Source organism: Ambystoma mexicanum, chromosome 10 (genome assembly GCF_040938575.1).
Source record: "Ambystoma mexicanum isolate Mex_15411 chromosome 10, UKY_AmexF1_1, whole genome shotgun sequence".
NCBI lineage: Eukaryota > Metazoa > Chordata > Amphibia > Caudata > Ambystomatidae > Ambystoma > Ambystoma mexicanum.
The window spans coordinates 1574919669-1574936612 of NC_090932.1; the positions used below are offsets into that span (position 1 = coordinate 1574919669).

At 44.5% G+C, this 16944-nt stretch overlaps 1 protein-coding gene across 1 annotated transcript in view; it reads right to left on the reverse strand.

The window, feature by feature from the left end:
• LOC138493367 (glutathione S-transferase theta-3-like) overlaps window positions 1-16944 on the reverse strand; it is a 49206-nt gene that overhangs the window by 3216 nt on the left and 29046 nt on the right. Inside the window, exons 2-4 of the mRNA XM_069620413.1 lie at window positions 8137-8224; window positions 4408-4558; window positions 490-666 (exon numbers count right to left, since the gene is read on the reverse strand). Of these exons, the coding sequence (XP_069476514.1) occupies window positions 490-666; window positions 4408-4558; window positions 8137-8224 (416 nt within the window). The remainder of the gene's footprint in view (window positions 1-489; window positions 667-4407; window positions 4559-8136; window positions 8225-16944) is intronic.

A 16944-nucleotide genomic window follows, 5' to 3' on the forward strand; every position in this document is an offset into this window, starting at 1 on the left:
TCTAAAGTGGGCAGTGTGAAAAGCTTGTAGTGTTAAGGAGGCCGTTCATGGTCCCAGAGCTATCACCACAGGACCTTTCAGTGCTAAGAGGCCATTTTCAACGCAATGCTCACTGCAAGATTAAAATTCATGATCCCACTCAGACAAGGCCGCTCCTCGTTCTTTGCTGCTTGCTTTGCACCCTTCTCATTCCCCTTCTTTGAACCACACTGCTTACCTTTGGGTTCCTTCTCCTTGCACTAGAGCTCCTGCACCTTGAGCAGACCGCCAGGTGATTTTAACAGAATGCCAATCCTGCTCGCCCAATTTTGAGCACTGTGATACTTGTTCCTTTTAAGGTACATAAGTAGCCACACTACAACCAACTATGCCAGACTGATCTAGGTTCTCACATACTGACATGTAGACGAAACACTACTGAACCACAGTCAGGGCAGACCATGCCCAAGCCCACAGCAAGGGTCAAACTCTGCCCTTGTCCAAACTCACCTGCAGGAGTGCCACAATGGCCACCAGGTCAGCCAATGAGATCTCGTCCCCAACGATGAAGGGCTTGTCCTGCAGGAACTTTGCCTCAAACTGACCCAGGGCGCCATTCATTTCCTTAATCGCGGCTGCCATCTTCTCGGGGTCAGCTTCTGTACCCAGAAGTATGGGTGTCATGGCCTGCAGAGAAGGGAGTTGCAAGCATAGATTCAATACTCCAGGGTCTTTACAACCCAGGTGGGGAAAGAAGAGCCCTTGAACCAATGGGTATATCTAGGGGCAAACTGGCTAATTAATCTATCCTTATTTTCCTGCAGATTACCTGTTGGAGGATTTTGCCATGAAAATCTCCTGCTGTATTTTTTTAGGACCAGGTCTGGCCATACTGGTGGGGTCCTGCGTTCTTTCCCTCATCCTCAGTTGCTCCTCTAGGCTGCTGAGTGTCCTCACCTCACCTCATCTCATCTCCCTGCCCATAAGGAGTTGCTTCCACAGCTGCCCCTGCCTGGAACCATTTTCTAAGCTACTTGGACATTTTTCCTGGGACCCTTCATCCCCTTGGGTCCCTAGAGTTCACTACCAATAACTAGAATTGGAGCTCATATGCCCGATTTTGTACAGACTTAAAATCAATGAATTATTTTATTTATTGGGTGTTTGTAATGCACCATTACAGCAAAATAGTGTTTCAAGGCAAGGAGGCGGGGGTGAGGGAGGGACAGGAAGGAGGAAAACAAAATAATGCATTCTTACTAGGCCTCGCGACAATTCGGATCGTGCAAGTGCTATAACATGAATGCATGGGAGAGGGGGGAGGGCAGTGAGGGCAGGGGACGCACATGGACGAGCAAACAAAGACAAAAAACAAACAAGAAGCAATCTTACTAGGTCTTGCGACAATTCGGATCGTGCAAGTGCTGTAACATAAAATGAGGGGGAGGGGGCGGGAACGGGAGTAAAGGACACGGAGGAGAAAGAGATGACAAACAAAACAGAAACGTTCCTACTATGCCCGAATCGTGCAAGTGCTGTAACATGAAAATAAGGGGAAGGGAGAGGGAGGGAAGTAAGGGAAAGGGAGGAAGCAGCAAGGGGGGGAGGGGAGACAAGGGTCAAATAAGTGCAGGTGGACAGGTGCAACACAGCACAAGGCTGGAACGAGTACACATTTAAGTATGAAGGTACAGGTAGGTAAATGCAACATTCAATACTTAAAAGTGCAAGATCACAAGCAGGTAACAGGTAGATCATAGTAGCATACACTGGTTAATCCATGCCACGAGGTGCAGTGTCTAGATCCGGTATACAGATATATGATAGGCAAAAAAGGTAAATCACAGGCTTGAAGCCATGCCTCAAGATGCAAGGGGGTACACAGATGTACAGTGTTTGAGTAGGTGAGCAGTCAAGAATAGCAATGATTCAATACAAGGCACACTGAACAACAAGGGGCTACAGGTGAGAAGCAGAAAGACAATCCAGTGTTTTTAGGGTAGGCAAAATGCAAACAGCGGAAGGCTGTGAAAAGTCAATCCGGTGTTTAGGGTGGCAAAAAGCAAAGACGGTGGCAAGTTGGGAAAGTCAATCCAGTGGTTTTAGTGTAGGAAAAAGCAAATACTATGCAGGTTGCAGGAGGGATGATAATAAGCTCATGGCCAACTCCCTTCATTGCCTGCTAGGAACCACCCAGCAGTGCAAGCGAGTAGGACTAAGTCAGGGGGAAGGCAAAGTTGTGTGCAGGAAGGCACATGCTGGCAGATCATCGACCTGCGAGTTGGCAGGCCGCAACAGATGCAACAGGCACAGTGAGGCTGTTAGAACCGACCCAGAACCAAACATACGCCGGAGGCAGATGCGACAGGGGGCAAAAACACAGAAACACAAGGGAGAGAAAAGGGGAAAAAACAGAGACATAGGGTGGGAAGAGGGGGTGAAGAGTGTAGGGGTAGGAAGAGTAGGAAGGCAGTAAAGAGACGTACCTGCCAAGAGGTGAAGTGACAATGACAGGATGTGTTGCGAAGCAGGCAAGCTCCAGGGTGGTGGTAACTGGTGACATGTCCCCTCCAGGCCCAGACAGGAGCCTCCGAGCGGCCCTTAAATGGGGCCCTTGGAGCGGGCCAGCTCTTGACACAGGATGTTGAAAAGAAAAGTCTTGACCAATCTGCAGAGGTGGGCATTCAGGCAAGAAGGACTTCCCAATTTCAAAGGCCGCAGTGGCAGCGATGCTGCAGCTGAAAAAGCGCTCCATTGTAACAATGCAAGCCCAGAAAGGGATTACCTCAGGTCCCTGCTTTCTCCTCCTCGTGGCCGCCATGTTAGAATACTGCATGATGGAATTGAACAGGCGTGCCTTACACTCCTGGCCACTGAAGTGTACAAAGATACAATGTTTTACTGTTGTTGTGTTGAGTCTAAAATGTTTCTAGGTGTGTAATGAGACGTGTAGGTGTGATGATGTAAACATAAGATTTTTCCCGATCGGCACACTGGGCTTCGTTGACAATTTTACCCCTCCTCCTCTCTGCCTTCTATTGTATTACATAGCTTGCTTCTGTCAAAAAGTGACTTTACATTGTTCTAGAGTTTGGAGGACATTTCTGAGACAATTCATGTGTGGCATTTGTTGGCCTCATTACGACCCTGGCGTTAAGGGTTTAACAGCGCTGTAAAAGGTGTCGGCGCCGTTAAACCCTTAACGCCTGATTACGAGGTCCCTTTGCGTGACCCGACCTTAACGGCTGGTTTTACCAGCCGTTAAAGTAGGGTGCCGCAAAGGGACCTTGATGCTAAGTACGGTGCCGCAATTTGCGGCACCGTACTTAGCGCCTTCCCCATTCCCATTGAGCCCTATGGGGCAAAAATGGAAATGGGGAAGGGCCCATGGGGAATTACCGCCCCGCCAACCTTGGAATGGGGCGGTAATTCCACTATTCACCATGGTGGACCCCGGCATGGACCATGGTGCTAATAGCACCATGGTTTAGCGCCGGGGTCGTAATGAGGCCGTGTTGCTGGTGTGTGGTGTCTAGATGGCCCGTTTTCTCAGCGTTCCCCGGCATTATACCTGTGCTGAGTGTACCCCCAGGTTAAGGGTCATACACTTAGGAATGGGAAGGTTCGGTCCTTGTCCACTGTACTGTTAGATATATACTGTCCAACTGTACACAACTCCAGTATGCATCTGATCTATGTGTTTTTAGGTTTAACCTTTTATTGAGGAGTATATATTTTTCACGATAGCTGTGTATTGTAACCTCTTTGTGTATATTTTGGGAGCCTAACTGTACCTATTCACCAGCTTTCTTACCTCTATTGAATTGGTAACGTTGGTAGAGCATCCGATTAAGAGGGAGTCTGGTCCATCATTTGGGTGCGGGAACTCTGAAAACCCTTAGGATAGATAATTGTACAGCCCTCGCAAAGGTTGTGCAAAAATCTCCTAAACTCCGAGAATGCATTCGTTTGTGAAATACAAGCCGGGACGGTGGGAGGTGGGAGGGGCTTGAAAAGGTATTTTCCAGCAGCATGGCGTGATCTCGTTACTATAGATTTTGAACACAATGAAACTGTGTGAGCTCATTGCAGAGCGTGATAGAGTGCAGGAAATTGTGGGGATGTCACCATCATGCGCTGTTGCAACAGGTCCTGTTCTTTTGGCAGATAAAGTTTTGCTGGAGAGATTGCCTGAACCTCTCCCACACATCTCACTAGAGTATGAATGGAGTGATTGCTTGAATCACTCGCTCAAATCTTCCTTTATAAATTGAATACACTGAAGGGCAGATTGATACTAAGGTGTTTGGGTGAAGTTTCAGTGATCACAGAACCTTGATCACTAAGCTACTCTCGTCTCCCCTGCATTCCTCCTTTGGAAAAAGACGAGCTCACCCCAGAGAATGATAAGTGTCCTCTACTGCTTACCTTGCGCCAGAACACCTCGGATCCACATGCCCGCACAGCTGTGTGCTGCCAGGACAGGTACTCGTCCACCTGGGCCCGCTTCTGCAGGTCTACCGGGTACCAGTGGTCAGGGGTGTTGTACTTCCGTGACAGGTACAGAAGTATGGCGATGCTGTAAGGAGATCACACAGGGAGGAAGAGTGGACAAAAGGGGTTGTTAGATACAAAGCAGATTTTGAAACTGATACCACCCGTGGCCAGTGAGACTATTCTCGTTCCAGAAGCCAGAATATATGGGAAATGCATTCACTAGAATGACCCCTAAAGGAAGTCAACAACGAGATCTGCGCCCTGCAAAGGAGCTGTAGGCAGATCACTACCCAACTCACAATGAATAACTCTAATAAGGGCTACTCTGAAATAGAGCAATTGCAGACTGGCTAGTCCAATAACACATTAGTTGAATTCCCACAAATCTTGAGGTTTTAGGACTAAGCATTTGTTGATTAGGATAATGTGGTTTAAACTTGTTGGGGCATTGGTGTATATGGAAATCTGAACTTGGTTTGTGTGAGGCATGGGTAGTCTCTGCGGACCATGGTTAGGCAAAGGGTTCTAGATCAGCTTAGGGACTGCAGAAGTATTGGGATTATGGTTAGGACAGGGGCGCTATTCTCTTTGGGACTGTGGTTAGTATCAGCATTAAGCATTGGGATATGGGTTAGGTTTGCATTAAGCCTATGGACTGCGGTTAGGTATTTGGCCGGAGTTTGGAGACAAGCATGATCCTGATCTGACTAGCCAAAAGGGCAATACAGCAGTGTTGTAAGTGCAGGCCCGTTCTTCTGGTTAAAGTGGCCATATTTTCTGGACAAACCAGGCCAATGAGTGACTTCAACATACAGTTAGTAGTTTGCATCAATGTTACTGAGCAAATAGTCTTTAAAACGCACAATTTGCAACAAATTTTACAACATAAAACACCACCTTGGGTACTACTCAAAACAAGCGGTCACAAAAGAAATGAACTACCATGTGCGACTGGGCCACTTCCTCCCCCCCCACTCCCTTGGAGCCTGAGCAAATGTTATGCCCCAATCAGACTTGATGCATGATTTATACATTTGGATTAGCCAGAGTGGCTCAGGGTTAAGGTAAGATTAGGAGCCCATCTTATATAGCCCTGTAGAGAAGCTGCTAAAGGTGTTAGACCCCACCCCCCAAACTGAATGCATATAGCTTGTCAGGCTGATCGATAGCTTTAGTATTGTAAACATCAGAATTATAGCGCTTTGTAGGCCAAAAAGCACATCTAAGAGCGACATATTTTTTAGGGTCAGAATGCCCTACGCAGTGGAGGGCATCACAGGTGGCAAACATTTATCATAGATATCCAAAATCTAGGCTGAAAAAGTGAACAGAAAATGAGTTCTAATTAAAAACAGATTGGTCAGCCATTTTAGTTGAGACAAGGTCAGGCAGGTTTTAAAATGGTTTCTAGAGAAATAGTAAATGGTCGAATTTCACAAAGCCATGCTGATATAATTAAATAATTCTCTCATAACAGTTGATTAAGAGTTAATTGAAGAAGGACATATCTGGACATTTTGTTCAGACTTCTTGGCAGTCATTTTGTCATTGATAAGCTGGGGGAGTGTTCTGGGAAGGTTGCAATTATAGAAGACAGTTGTTCAAATAGCAACAATTGTATTGAGTTCATAGGTAGTCCACACAGCCGATGCCCATATTTAGATTTCTTGGCAGAGAAGCATGCTGTTGCCTGCCAACATGTCAAGGATGTTCTTTCTCAAGGCATCAAAAGATTCATGATAAAGGTCAAGAGTATCTCACACAAATGTAATTAGCTTGCATGCATAGTTATGACAGAGGGACCTGGTGTGTGGCAGTGCAGCTAACCAACCCTGGATGGGGAAAGGGCTTGTCTTTAATTGTCTGGCCCAATCCGAATGAACTGCATCATGAAATGTAACACTGCACCAACTACAAAATGTACAAAAGGCAGTTCATTTGAGAACTCAGAGCTGTTATTTCTGATGTCTAAATAAAGCTGATGTTTTGAGAATCAGTCCAGGATCCTGTCTTTCTCTCTGCCTCTTGGTTCCAGCCTCTGCATGCCTGATGGACAGGTGCCAAAAGCCCAGAGAGGGTGTTGGGCCCTTGTCTTCAGCCCTTTCACACCCCACATACCCCCAACCAAAATGACAATTGTATGAAATGAGGGGGTCCTCAATGGAACTAGTTCACATGAAACACACCCAAATACGGAAGATAAAAAACAGTCATCCTACATGAGAAAGACATCCATTATTAACGACAGTGAACGGAGGATAGCACAGGGGCAACATGCTGGTCTTGGAAGCAAGACCACTCAGAGCAACAGAAGTTGGAATGCCAGATCCGCGCAGGTATGGTATTAGGTGCGTTATAAAAAAACAATTAATTAAATAAATTGCACTCAGAATGTCAACCATGAAACGACTGCATCAAAAACCGCTTAGTATATTGAACTTTATTTTAAAATTAAAATGTTCGGTATCAATAAAATATCCCCAAGTCTTTGAAGACGGTCAAAGCGAAAAAAAGAATCATCTTTTAACTCGTATGCAACTAACTGTTCTTCCTGTTGGTGACAAATCATGGACCAGCAAGCTTAGTCCTGTGGCTAACAGGTGCTGTTACTGCGAAATTGTTGGAAAAGATGCTCTACCTCACTTTTTATTGTTATTCACCAAATATCTGTTTTTAAGTTAGGCCACACCTTCTTAGACTGGGAACTAAAACAAAAGGGAAAGCTCTCTGACAAGTTTACCAGCTCATGATGCATCGCTCAATTATGACGAGGCCCCACTTTATTGATGCTGCAATTAGTTCAAGATCTACCTAGCACATTAATGTGTTAAAGGGCCAACAGAATAGACTTAAATGACAGTGTACTTTAATTTTTTGTGAATGGGGGTTTAACTCAGTTCTTGCATGAATACATTTTGGTAGTGTGTTTTATAATGATGGAAGCCGAATATCTGTTTTTTTTCTAAATGGGATGTAACCCTTGTCTGGCTAGTAGAGCACTACTGTGCATACAGGCCGCAGGAGACTAGGGAAGAGTGGCTCCCGGGCTCCTGGGAATAGGGTGCCAGCATCATTCAGCAAGGGAAAGGAGGATTATGTGGGAAAGGCCACCAACCCAAGTGTCATTAACTGTTTGCAAGCATCCACTGAAAAGTTAATGTTATGGATCATAAGTGACGGAAACACGCAGTAGGCGCTACAGAAAATTCTCCAACTAGCAACTGCCCACTAAGCCACAGAGTACTAGGTAGGTCTTAGACAAATGGAAGATCTCATGTCTTTTTGGCAGAATGATAAAAAATCTTTCTGTTCCGATGCTTCTAGTCACAGGAGTGCTCACTTCTTAAGCCTCAACCTCACTTTGTTTTTGATCTCTGGCTAGCTCAAGATTTCTTTTTAGGAAAGCATATGGATAACTTAAGGGCGCCTGCACTATACAAGTAAGACACAAAATGGCGCCCGCCCCCCTGTATCATCACATGTTGCACACCAACAGTAAATGTTAAATACCCTAAAAGGCAGGCTGGTCATAAATATTCCATTTTGCCCTCCCCCCGCGCTCTCACACACATTTATGTATAGCTCACATAAAAGATAAAGAATTTTAAAACATGCCTTCAATGACAGCAACTACCACCCTGACTGGGACCTCCCACTCACCTTTCTGCCAATGTGAAGTCTCCATCCTTCAGTGCCGGCACTAACCGCAGCGGGTTCACACGCGTGTACTGTCCACTGAGCTGCTCACCTAGAAAGAAAGAAACTAGTGCATCAAACAGGTGCACACAGAGAACATAGTGTGCATTTATATCTGCGTTCCCACACAACGGAAGCTGCAAGAGGTCAAACTAGACTACATCACCATTAGTGATATGACTCGGGGCCCTGGCAGTTGTGTGGCAGGCAAGAGGCTTTACCAAGAAACGTTATCACATGTTGTCTGTATCACCTTTCCAGCCGCTCTGTGCGTAACCACAATAGGAGAACCTCTGGGGGAGCGAGTTTTCAAACACCATGTAGAGGGCAAGGAAGAAGGGGACAGCTGAATTGAGGTCATTAGGAGTGCCATGTTAATTAAAGGTACTACTGGAGAGGGGCCTCTTAGCACTCAAAAACGGTAACCCCCCAAAACAAATCACAAGTAGGCCAGTCAAGGTGCTAACAGAAATGCCACCTCAGTCTCTTTTCTTTACAGAAGCTGCACAACAACCAGCCAGGCCCCTGGACCTCAATCACAGGAAGCTTGATCAGCCTGGAGCCAGGATGCAATCGCCTCACCAGGCTTGGGTTCTTCAGGGGGTGCAGCCCACTGCCAGTGTCTTTCTAGTGGCAGTGCGGGCGAGGGCTTGCTTTCTCATCCACCTCTGATAGAAATGCGCTTTTGTGAGTTTGGTTGTCATAACCAGGGAGGATACTGAGGAGTTATCAGTTGGGAGGCTATTATTTAGCGATCTACCAGGGTAATATATCGAGCTAGGAGTAGTCAAGTAACACTTATCTAGGACAGGAGTCTGTAACCTGCGGCTCTACAGAGGTTTCCGACCGACTCATGGCTCTGGAGCTCAAGGTTTCAAACTCCTGACCTACGATCTGGAAGAACCTCTTCTGACATCTATCTTTTTCCCCACCGAGCAAGCGGAAACAAGATCGATCAGCAAACTCCCGTTGTGTTACATATGGACACCTCCAGCGTACAAAGCTACTCTACTAAGTAAAAAAAGACAGAGTCTTTTGAAGGGCCAGAGATCCCTCGGCATCCCTAAAAGTGGGCACCTTCTTGGCGAAAGGTTTAAACCAGTGCCCACTTAGGTGCCCCCCTCGAAACCCTTATTTACTTCACCATCTAATGGTTATAGTGGGTTGTTAGCTGCCTATTTTACACACACCTATGTAGGCTCTTCCTTGCCAATGAGTAATGATTTCTATGTTCAGGTCTCTGCGTGTGAGCATGCTACGTGTAGATGGGTACTGACAAAAAACAAAAACAAAAAAAAACATTTAATATCCCATGCTTGCCACCAAAGAAGACAAAGGGCATTTAGAGAAAAACAACCTGAAAACCAAAAAGATCACAAAAGTATTGTCACAACCCTCAGCCCTGATCCCTACTGGCAAGGCCATTGGCCAGGTGGAATCAGGGCTCGGATCACTAATAAGGCCTGGCATCCACTTCTCATGCCCTCTTGGGGCCTCATCAGTAAGGAAAGACATCTGCTTGAGGAACTACTTTATTTAGGCTTTCAGCCAACATGGAGGCATCCACATAGCTTGATTCCTAGAACCAAGCTATGCGGTCTAGTGTTTTGGGTGTGGTGGCCTAGGGACTACTTTACCTGGACTACTTTACACACCCGAACAAGACAACACGCTTCGCGTTACTTTGCTTCTAGCAACGTGACGCTCACGGTGTCCAGCTTTCTCACGAGCCCTCGTGAATTCCGGACCTGCAGGAAAACCAAGAACATCGTTAGCAGCAGAATCTTACCTGCATTCATCATCCTTCACTGCTCGCAGCTCCTGAGCAGCTCTGTTGGTGGAGTTCACCGTCCGGATCGAAGGACCTGAGAAAAGGAGGAATACATCATTAAAGGAGGTAGTGGAGACATTACAACCACAAAGCACTTAAGACTTGCCTGGCTGGTTGCTTTTCGGCCGCATAGCACCGGAACTCCATCTGCGCTGGGAACTCACTACGACCTACGAAAAGAGAAAAGCACAGGTCAGTGAGGACAAGACATCGCTGCGCTACGCAAAGCGCCTCCTTACCGCATCATCTCCCGGTGAGAACCAGCGTATCCAGTTCTCCAAGCGGACACTCCGCGCTCCTAGGGAGATAAAAAAGGAGACATTTAGAACAGAGAAAAGGCATGCAAGAATTACGACGCCATCAATCGCAATAAGACCTACCTGAAAGACACTACAAGGGCAGCAGTCAGTGAAGTAACTGGACCGACCCGCGCCCACAAAAGACAATGCGCCCCTGCCCAGAGAGCAGGACGGAGAGGCCACAGGATCCGACAACCAGGTGAGAAGAGAACCTGGAGGGTCTGGAAACACCAGGGAGGTGGGGGAAAACTTATTTGGTCACCCAGTCCTAATATAGTCTTCATTTCCAGGCGGAATCCCATCGACACCAAGACCACACCAGGGAATCATTGGGAAGGGCACCAACGACCAACTGGCTGGGTGGCGTCCCCGTGGATACCAGGTGAGCGTAATAAGAATAGACTCTAACACTGTATCTATCCCATGTATTTACTCTGGCAATATTTGACTAAGTACCTCGTATTGTGTGTTGGTCAAGAAAACGTGTTCCATTTTTGCTTGCTTAAACCATGGTTAGTGTTGCGGCATCTTCATTTTTTTTACTGGCATACAGAATTTCAATACTTCCATTTCCAAAATGATGCTTTTCTGGAATCAGTCCTACGAATAACCATGGTGGTGTTTGGTTCCCAGTCTGTCTGCTCACAACAGTCATGCATCTCCTGGCTGGCAGGAATGCATTGTGCAGAGTAAGCCCGCCGTGCAAGGTCTTCCTTCGTGAAAACATTACACATAAGCAGAATTAAAGGGGAAGTTCTCTGAGGAAATGTATTTGCTCAATGTATAGGGCCTGTGTTTTTGAGCATATATAATCGATCCAAACAATGTTTCCAATGCATCTTACTATCGATTTCTCACATTTTCATGTTCAAAACTTGCGGGTAAGAAACTGCCATTTTGTTCTAATCTTATCTGTTGATCCATCAACCCAAGTTGAAGGGCCTGTGTGGCAGGAAAACATATCACTCACCCCTCAAGCCGGCATCATTAGACACTTACGTTCCTTGTCACAACGCCAGTGCAAGTCTCTTTTCAATGACCTCTGTGGGCAATCTACTGGCGTGTCTCCATGGAAATGTCAAGAAGCCTCTTTCCTCGATAAGTATCAACAAAAACGTTCTGATCAAGCAAAACTGCCTTTGTGTCAGTCCATATCATATCGAGCCTCCATGACTTCTTTTTACTCTAATCACTGATGTATAAAACTGAAAAAGATACTTACAACAGCTCAAATGAATTAACTCTATAAGAGCTTTCAATTTCAACAATTTACAAATGTCTTTACTAAACCATATTTATATTGTACATTTACATCAGTTCTTTTTTCCACGTGCCAATGCGAACGTTCCAATTTAGGGACTATTTCTTTTGTCTTTGCACTATGGGGTTTTATAACAGGCCTGTTTCTTCTCCTACTTTTCTTTTACATGGCACTTTCAATTAAAACCACAATTGACTTTATCTAGTTTACTAATTTTTTATTTTTCTCACAGTTGACTTTGTAATTCACACTGAAGAATTATGGCATCAATTCAGCCCTACCTGTAAAAGCCGGAGTATTCCAAAGAGGAAATGGTTGAGAGAAAGTAGCCAAAATCTAGTATAAGTCGTGACGATCAATCACCGGATCCCGATCCTTTTTGCATTGAAGACATTTCCAATTGGTGTTCCTGTCTTTCGATATGAGTTAATTGGTGGAGAACTTGTGTTGCAGAGCAAACTCTGGGTGCTTGGCCTACATATGTGAAAAAGAGCCTTCAGCACTATGTGTTACCGCGCTGCATGATTTCTGAGCAGCCCGCCTTACAGCAGCTGTGTTGAGAATGATGATGGTGCTTATGTACAAACTTATAGCAACTGTTCAACCTCGATCTCCTGCTAATAAGTAAGTGTTTTATCTATACGTTTCATTTGTGACAACCTTGAACTGTAGCCGTTTATGTATTTCTCCTAGTACATTTTGATATGTTCAGTGAAATACATTTTGATATGTTTGAAAATGTATAATTTATTCATGACAAACTATTCCAGCTTCTATTTTGTGAAACAATAACATTTTAGTTACTTTCAAGCCATTAAACATGCATCTTCCTATGTTTTATTTTTGAAAAGGCTGTATACATTTTGTATTACCCCTACTTCAAATGTATTGGACTTTACTCGCAAAGTATGTTTTGAATTAATATCAGTGCCTTGTATTTTAGAAGATTGGCAAGATGAATGCAATGTTTTCATTTATTCACCAAACATATTTCTATCTTTTATATATATGGTACAGGCTTATGGTGGATTCATGGAAGACTGGGGTTCCGTGTTCGACGTGTCAGATCTGCCCTTGTGATGCAGGCCATTCACAAGGAATGCCATAGTGCCATTGAATACAAGGTATTTTTGCAGGCAGTATCACAACCTGGGAATTATAATTTGTACTTTGTATATTCTGTGAAACTTTCAATAAAAATAATGCATTTCATTAATATGTTCTTCTTAAAATAAAATCTATATTCATGATAATTTTGTATTCTTTTGAAAATTATTGAAATTTAGTGTGGTTCATTTCAAGTTTTTACTTTTCCTTTTCAAATTTCAAGTTCTCATTTTAAACAACATACAACAAGGTACAAACCGCTAACTAAAAATCCTAAATAATCTGTAATAGCATTAGATCGACAGAAGAGCGATTGCAAATCATATGCTTATCATTTCACCACGTTACTTTTTGGCTTCAGGTACTGTAACATTACCTTCCTTTGAAGACCACTTCCCTGCATTCAAAATATCTCTGTGTCCTTTGACAAGGTGCAGGGCCTATTTCGCTAGCTTCATCCTTATCCATCCCCTCCTATATCATTGGTAATTCTCACTTTAGACAATGCGCTCGCAATGGGGCTGGGTGGATGGGAAGTCACAAGGTGTCAAATACCATGTACAACTAAAAGGGGTGCTTCTCATAGGGACTATTGTCCACATGGCCACCCAGACCAGTGTCACCATGTGTTACGCTCACCTGGTGTCCACAGGGGCGTCAATCTGAACTGGGCTGTTGTTACCTCTTCCAGCAACAGGGAATTAGCCACCTGCGGGGACTGGGCGCCAACCCCACCTTCCCCCACTCCTGCGATCTCTTCCCACAAATTACTGTTCTCACCTGATAGTTTGGAAAGATGAGCTCTCCATCCTGCCTCGAGCGCAGTGGCGCGTAGATGACCAGTTACTTCACTGATGTGGGATGTTGGAGAGTTGCAGAACGGTATTGACTCCGTTAGGAAATAGTTTGAAAAAGAGTTCAAAAACGTCTGGCCTTCTCTCCATCCAAATTCCCTAGGTTGTCTTAATAGTTCTTGAGAAGAGTTCCAAGTGGCAACCAGTAAGATGCAGGTAAGTGTTTATGGATTCTGTTCAGTTCGATAATGAGGACCTGGTCTAACCTGTGATCCTTTCCTTTTGCAGGCGCTGAATCGGTGGAGGTTCCGGTGATTGCGGCCTCAGGCAGTAACCAGGTAAGTCTGTAGCGGAATTCGGTTTCCCCTACTTGCGCTTTTGTGTTGCTTTTGTTTCCCTTTGGGGCCGGGTTACGGCGGAGAAGCTGTGGAGGCCGCGCCGACCCGAGATGAGGTAAGTACCCCCTGTGGTATCAGGTAAATTCTGGGGATTGCCTTTATTGTCTGGGAATGCTCCCTTGCTCACCTTATTGTCTTTATTTCCACAGGTGTTGGAGAGCGGCCGCTGGATGCTGAAAAGCGCGATGGACTGCAGAGGATTGCTTCAGGTGAGTTCCCGCACGGCGCTGTAGGATGCGAAGCGGCGCGTGTCTGATGATTTCTTCCTTCTAGGTCAGAGCCAAGAAGATTCAGGATTCAGGTAAGGATTGCAGGTAAAACTCCGGTTCTAACCTTCCCTCTGCTTTCTTTCAGGTTTTCAGGAGCTCCGGCATACAGGCGGGCGTGGCTGAAGACTGGAAGCTGCTGCAGGCACGGTGAGCGTTACGCTGCAGGTGCAGAATAACGCGAAGCATGGGTTGCTGTCAGGGCGTGGTTTAAATAGCCTTGGAAGTAGTTCCAGGTAAGTAGCCTTCCGCGGCCCCACCCGAGTAAAAAATAGTTCCTAGGGAAAAATAGTCCCTCCTAGGCCTCATTTGACTTCTGGTCACTGGCAGCATGGTCTGCCTCAGGTAAGTTAGCAGCATGGTCTGCTTCAGGTAAGCCCTTGACCATGAGTCTGGCGCCCATGGCACCAGGACTGATTCTGAACTTATGAGCCTGGCGCCATAGGCGCCAGGACTGCACCCAAATAGCCCCTAATTGGGGTTCATGGGCTTGCATTAAATGGCATGATGCCTGCTTCCGGGGTAGCTGGGCCAAACCTGGTTTCCCGGGGGCAGGCATCGTGACACCATGCTCCCCTTTGAATACCCGTCCATCCAATCAACATATTGCTGTGCCCATTGAAAAGGTGCTGGGCCTATTGTGCTAGTTTTATCCACATTCATCCCCCTCCCGTATCAGTGGCAGTTCTCACCTGGGCCCATGCACTTGCAATAGTTGTTTGCAAGTGCCCACATTCTTCTTTGCAATTTTACTTCATCAACCTTGAAATATTATGTCAAACCTCCATCAATCTTTTGCACATACCCAAATATGGTTAACGATACTACACCATCCCCCTAAAAAAAGACCAGCTAAATTTAGGGGCAGTCTAGCCAAATGACAAATTCACATACATTTCCACTTTTCAAAGTGTTTTAAACTAATTGAAAACCTAAGCAAGCACACATCTCTACACTCTTCTACTGATATCATCATTGCACCACTTTTTTTCCTGTTGCAGGTAATTAAACTCTTGGTTATTACAATCTTCTCATTTCCAGCTAGGTACTATTTCCATCCTATTTTCATCTATATCAATCACTTCACCATTATCAACCTTTGGATGTATTGTTATATCTTGATTTCCTACATCAGCCGATAATGTGGTTTTTTAATAGATTGTTTTGTAATCCTGCTTTTCTTTCGGTGGCACAATGGATGATCAATATGTTTCTTCATGTGACAGATCAATAACATAAATGTTTTGGTTAGCCTGGCTGGTTAGAGTAGGTTATGGGGCAGACCCAAAATCCATAGCGCTTTGCCTTTTCAAAGTTGTTATTGGTGATTTATTCACTAGCATACTATACTAATTGTAATCGTTTTTCAATTATTTGTTTACTAGATCATCAGGAACATTAAACAACACCTTCATATACTGTTTATGGATGCCCCAATATCAGCCCGATGTATGCGATTTCATCAAATTTACTTCACCTAAAGGTGAAATCTTCAAATTTCTTTTTCTTCAAATTGTATGTATTTATTTTGTGTGTAGAGTCCCCTGCACCTACTCCACTTCCCCTACATTATCCTATCCCCTTACCCCACCCCATCTTTGCTTTATAATTTACCCACTAACCCCACCAAATTTGAAGAAATTCATTTTCGAAGATTTCACATTAGGTGAAAATGGATTTGATGAAATGCACCAATATGATACCAGCCATGATAAACAAAATACAGTTATGCATATTTTTCCCATTGATATATTGTTGCTAGGAATATGGTTGGTCATTTGTGGATTTCCAGTATCAGGGATAGATTACAGGATGTCTCGGGGAACATGAGGGGAAATTGATTCCATGTCTGCAGCATGCACTTCTCTGAAGATATGTACGAACCATCAAAGTTCACAAAAGGAATTGCCCCAGATTCCATCGCACTGCTTCCCAACGCGACACCCACAAGTGAAAATAAAGAAGGAGCAGTAGTTATATTTTTTAAACAAATGCGTCTGCTGTGAAGAGACAGCAGAACAAACAAAACAACAAAAGGAATCATATGAGGAGGAGCAAGAAATAAAACCAGAAGAGGTAAAGGGGGCAGAACCAAAGTCAACAACAGCTCAGAGTGATCATAGCATTATGTGAGACTGAACAAAAAATAGGAGACAATCCCCACACTAAAATCATCAACCTTTCTAACCATACGCTTACTAAAGATCAAGAAAGGGTACCTAGTCTGCGTCTTAATTTCTGCCTGACTCCGAAATTTGATTATAAATAAACCTGAATTGACTTCTTCCAGTTTATGTACACAATACGTCCAAATCCAAAACGTTTTTTCCTTAATAATCCTTACTCCAAAAAGAAGACACCAGCACAACTTGGCAAGACTGATTTTGACACAGAAAATATTGATACTCTGACTAATCTCATACTGGAGAACCAACTTGAACCTGATGGCGGGAGTTGGGGGAGGGGATCAGTACTGACTGGTAGCAAAAATCTAAATTAAAATGAAAGTCTAACTGTAATCCTAATGCGCCTCCAGGAGGTCTCATTGATGCATTTTAGAGTTTGGTAATTAATTATCTAGAAAACAAAAATATGGAAAACAGAACATTTCAAATATAATACTTTGAGCACCAAACACAGGAAAGCAAGGTTCAAAATTGAGATTAATTGAGCAGGGTATAAAACCAGCTGCTGGGTGTCCGCATCAACCAGTAGGTTAGAGCTACCGTTGGGGAACCAGGAGCTACCAGAGATGCTCCTTTAACTTTTTGACCACAGCATTTGTGTACAAACCATTCTGTTTAAATGTTTTTATG